The sequence below is a fragment of the Arachis hypogaea genome, chromosome 13, assembly GCF_003086295.3.
Source record: "Arachis hypogaea cultivar Tifrunner chromosome 13, arahy.Tifrunner.gnm2.J5K5, whole genome shotgun sequence".
Classification (NCBI taxonomy): Eukaryota; Viridiplantae; Streptophyta; class Magnoliopsida; order Fabales; family Fabaceae; genus Arachis; species Arachis hypogaea.
In genome coordinates this window covers 25,365,093-25,370,288 of record NC_092048.1, presented here as the reverse complement: position 1 = coordinate 25,370,288, position 5,196 = coordinate 25,365,093, and the positions used below count along the sequence as shown (strand labels likewise).

The 5,196-nt window shown below is 39.9% G+C and overlaps 1 protein-coding gene across 1 annotated transcript; it reads right to left on the bottom strand.

Moving 5' to 3' along the window:
- Positions 1-332: 332 nt before the first annotated feature.
- LOC140177504 (uncharacterized) lies at positions 333-1,142 on the bottom strand. Its single transcript, XM_072210620.1, has one exon. It carries the CDS (start codon positions 1,140-1,142, stop codon positions 333-335), a length of 810 nt encoding a protein of 269 aa, XP_072066721.1.
- Between the last annotated feature and the right edge of the window lie 4,054 nt (positions 1,143-5,196).

Genomic DNA, 5,196 nt, shown 5'->3' with positions numbered 1-5,196 from the left:
ATGTATTGGTTGGATTGATGTTATCTTTATTTTGGTTGGATTCATGTTATGTTTAATGTTACTTACTAGTTAGCCTTATTTTGATAGTAACGGATAATTTAGAGATATGTTGAACAAACCATTTAACAGTAAAGAACTAAACCGTAACGGTGACAATAAGAACTAAAACATGGAATGTAATAGTAGTAACGGTGACAACAAGTACATTTTCAAAATGAAACTCAAGAAGCAGTAAAGTACATCCAAACTAAAATGGCCTAGGCATCTCCGGTGTGTTGGTTAGGGCAACTCCGTCTAGTGTGGCCGACTTGCCTACACAAGGCACACCGCTTCTATTGTAGCTCAACATCATCCATATCATTCCGAAATCTGGTGGACACTGGTCTTCCAGTCGCCTTTCCCCGCATGGCTGGGTTAGGACGCATCATCGTCCCATGCCACTCCAACCACAGCGACTCGTCGGGAATGGGTGGGAACTTCACCTCGTACACCTTGAACATAGCTTCCTGCCTGTAGACTGGATGCACATACGGGGCCCACTCAATGCTAGTGGTGGTGCACCCAGCAAGTGCGTGCCGGCACGGATAGTGGAGAGACTGGAATAAACCGCAATCACATGTGCCCTCCGAAAGCCGAACCCGAAAGGAATCATGACCCCATCCCTTGAACGGCTCTAGTTCATCCACAACAAACACAGAGGCCCGCCTATCACAATGGGTCACACGCATCTTCGGAATACCTTCCCTATTCTTCTCAATAGCCGCCAAGAGTCTTTGTGAGAAGCAGTTTCCAGCCGCCAACTGGCTCTGCGCTTCCCTACCCTTCGTAACAAACAACTTCTGCAGTCTCTCGTATGTGATACGTACAATGGCCATAATGGGAAAGTAGCATGTCCCCTTCAACACAGCATTGATGCACTCAGACAGATTCGTGGTCATGTGTCCAAACCTCCGACCACTGTCGCAATGCTGAAGCCAAATCTCCTTTCTGAAACAACCAGCCCAATCTGCTATCGCCGAGGAGACTCCCCTCAATGCATCCATGTACCACTCAAACCCAGCCTGACTTGGACTGTAAGCAGCATTTATGAGGTATCGCTTGCCCTTGGCTGACTTGAACTGGCTCATAAAATTTGCAGCCATGTGTCTGATACAGTAAGCATGGAATGCCCTAGTGGATGCTACCCACTATCATCGGAGTTTAGGGCGGCCTAATTGCCTGAGATCTATCGGATATAACCAGTAAGCCGTCTTGTGGGGTGACGTGAAGCCTCAAATTAGTAAGAAAGAACGACTATGACTCGGTACTCTCAGACTCAACAATGACAAAAGTAATTGGTAGTATGTTGCTGTTCCCGTCTTGCGCCACCGCTATAAGCAACACTCCACCGTACTTGCCATACAGATGCGTGCCGTCTACAGAGATAAATGACTTGCAATGCTTGAAGGCCTCGACACATGATGGGAAAGACCAATATACTTTATCAAACATGCAGCAGTCACGCACCATGAGGTGTCCTTCGTAGTACGGTTTGATGCGTAGGTCACATCCGGGGAAACAGTTCTGCAGTGCCTGAAGTAGATTTGGCACCTTATTGTAGGACTCTTCCCAATTACCGTAGATCCATGCAATTGCCTTCTACTTTTCTATCCACACCTTTCTGTATGAGGGTTTGAAGTGATAGCTTGCATGGACCGCACCTTGCAAGACCGGGATACTGACAGACAGGTTGGACTGAATCAAGGGCAATATGACTCTGCAGATGAGACTGCTATCTAACTGACGATGGTCTTGAGATATGGTCGGTGCCAGACAGCTGTGTGGTCCACCAAACCTCCGAACCTTCCTAATCACAACAAAAAATTTATTCTTACACAACATCTATAGCCAAAATTTATTCTTACACAACATCTATAGCCAAAACTACTCAAATTCACAATTAAACTTGAACTTACCAGTATCCGAGATTCTGACGAAGGGCCACACGGAGGCTCTATTGACACCCATTGTCAGCTTGACAGCATTGCACATGGTACTTTAACCGGTCGGACTCGATCACCCGGTACTCAGTACTCCTGCGAATACTGTAGTTCTTCACACCTTAAAGCACCGCCTCTCAGCTTCTGAACCTGTGTCCGACCCGAAACTCCACACTGCCGTCTAGGTTGTAATCCACTCCATAAGTGTCAGAAACCGGGATCCTCTCATGCATGGCATCCAGATCTATACTATGATAATGACTTGGCACAGCCGATAGCGCCGAAATCGGGTGAGGTGGAGGCAGCACATAGCGCAGCACAGCTCCTGCAGGTGTCTCCGGCACAAACTCATCCTCATCGCCACCATTGGAAGACTCACTGTCCGCACTGTCCTCTACGTAATCCTCATCTGACTCCTCCTCACCCTCCTCTGCCTCATGCTCCGGAATCGCGACATGAATGGACGGTGGTACGAGAGGTCGGTCGTCTTGCACATAGGTTTTGTGTACGGAACCCCCACTACCACCGTGACCTACCTCGGCGGACAGCTCCATTACCTGTTCACACATGATCCTCCATGAATGTCGAACATCAGTCGCACATGCTCGTCCCCGTGAATTCGAAATAGTCGAAACCGGAAGACTCCATTTCTCATGGGTGCCAGCAACCTATACGCCACCCTTCTGATTTTTCTCTCTTGTGTGCCATCGAGCTTGCTCAATATCTAACTCTTCAAATCTGACAACGTCTCCACACGCTGAGTGTGAAACAATATCGGATCCTGACACTCAAATGTCACCCCGTTATCGCTATTTCTCATACGACAATTGGGATAAAGAAGCACAACTATGAATGGATTATTACTAGCCATTCAGCTTTGTTTTTAAGAGAAAAAGAAGATGGAGAAAGGATATGAAATGTGTGTGAAGAATACCAAGGGTTACACATCCTTTTATAGATGCCGAATATTTGTCTTATATATGTATCTCGTTTACAGTGTAAACGAGATATACACTTGTCAGCCTGACTTGCCATATCTCGTTCACACTGTAAATGAGATACGTGAAAAATCATCTCGTTTACAGTGTAAACGAGATATAGCAAGGAAATTTAAATCGGTAAATACTTGTAAAAATATTTATTTTGGTAAATATTATATTTATTTTATTTAATAAAATAAAAAATCCATAGTTTCTTCTCTTGCATAAACCAACACTCTTTTTAAATATTCCTAAAAAAGAAATAAGGTTTATTGAGCAAAATATGGACGAAACTTAAAGATATATGAGGAAGACAAAACTACTGGCCGAACAAATATTTAGCTTCAATTTTAGTTCCAATTATAATGCATGCCAATGCCAAATTAAAAATCAATGCAAACAATTTGAATTAACCTTCATTATCAATTCAAGAAACAACTTTTTTTTACAAACTTTTTTTAATTAAAATTCACAAAACTCACTTCATTTTTGTACTATATCCTTTTCCTATATATTGAGAATTGAAAAATAAAACCAAGTAACCAACTACTACTAACTACGTACAAACAAAATCATCTAGAATTGTTAAGTATGTAGTATTTTTAATTATCAATACTAAAGATTCAATCTCAAACTTGAGATAATAAAATAAATGCAACACTCATATTTTCGAAAGGACTAAAAGAGCATAAATTGGAATTGAATTAAAAAAGAAAAATAGAATTTAATGTATATCCTCACCAACAAACAATAAATTAAAAAAAAGCATATAAAGGCATAATAATGGAAGGAAAAAATTGGCAAAGATTGAAGAGAAACACGAACGAAAAGGTGAAAAATGGGGTTGAGAAGGTAGGGTTAGGGAAAGAGAGTGCAATTTTCATCTGAGATCTAACATGTTTAGAATTTGTTTCGGGGTTCGCCGCAACTGAACCCTTCTTCGGTGGAGGCGCCACTTTTAGTTCACCTACAGTGGAGTTTAATACTATCAAGGATATGTTCTTTGTTGGGGGCAAAAATGATCACACTCTTTTCCAAAATTCAGATTATGATAGAATTGCTGGAAATATCCTAAGATACCAGATAAGACTATAAATTCTTTAGTAGACAATTTCATTAAATTCATGTAACCTACTAATCTACTTCAACTCAACACCTCTATATGCAGGTATATCAAAATATCAGTACATGAAAATTTGTTTTAGAAATAATAATAAACTTAAAATAATCACCTCAACCAAATTAAGTTTGAGCCTCTAACAGGATCCAATGCTTCAAACCTTGATATCATTAAATGATTCCCTGTATATACTCATACATTAGAGAAGTTCATAAGTCAAGAAAAAACTTTCTGTAAATTTCATATTGTCATAAATAGCCAATGAGAATGATCTTTCAAGTAGATATATATTCAAATTGGTATGTCCATTCTTAGTAGATCCATGGATATCTACCATGCTTAAGCATAAGTGCATGCTTATAAAACATATTATCATTCATAAAGCAAAATAACAAAATTGCAAGACCAATAATGAGATAGTACAGCATAACCATTATGAAAAATAAACTAACATTCCACAATTTAAGTAATTAATAATTGTCCACCATGAATAGCAAAACTAATTAAAGCAAACTAATTTCAAACAGTTAAAATCCAAGACAATAACTTCAACAATAACCTCGAGCATCGAATCTCTCTCAAAATCACTCAAACTTCAGTCACGATCTTTGCAAAAATCACTACTGGAGAAGAATCGCGAGAAGATTTGGCAAGGAACAACCAACAACGAACGAAAACAGCAATAGAGATTTGCCTTCCTCCTCCTCCCATTCTCCTCCTTCTTTTTCGCGTTCTTTCTTCTTCATGTATTTTCTCCTTATCTTCATTCTTTTGTTGTTATTGCTGCTGTATTTTTTTTGTCTTTTAATCTTTCTCTCCCTGGTGAAAAAGCAGTAGAAAGTGAGGAGGAAGAGTTTTGAATTGTGCAGAACAGAAATGAACCGAAATGACCAACTCCACTGAATCGAACATCATTCATGTGCTGAATAAAACGTCATAAACATTTAATCATCAAGAAAAATATTTCTACCTGCACAAGGACTCAATTGAACATACTAACAATCAAGTAAATCAAAATGAGCAACTCCACTGACCCGAGCAACATTCATGTGCTGAAAAAAATGCCATAAATATTCAATCATCAAGAATAGCATTTTTTCATGCAAAAGAAGTCAAC

What these genes read in the sequence shown, in the direction of transcription:
- LOC140177504 (XM_072210620.1), bottom strand. Translation starts at nt 1,142, where the DNA reads ATGGCTGCAAATTTTATGAGCCAGTTCAAGTCAGCCAAGGGCAAGCGA.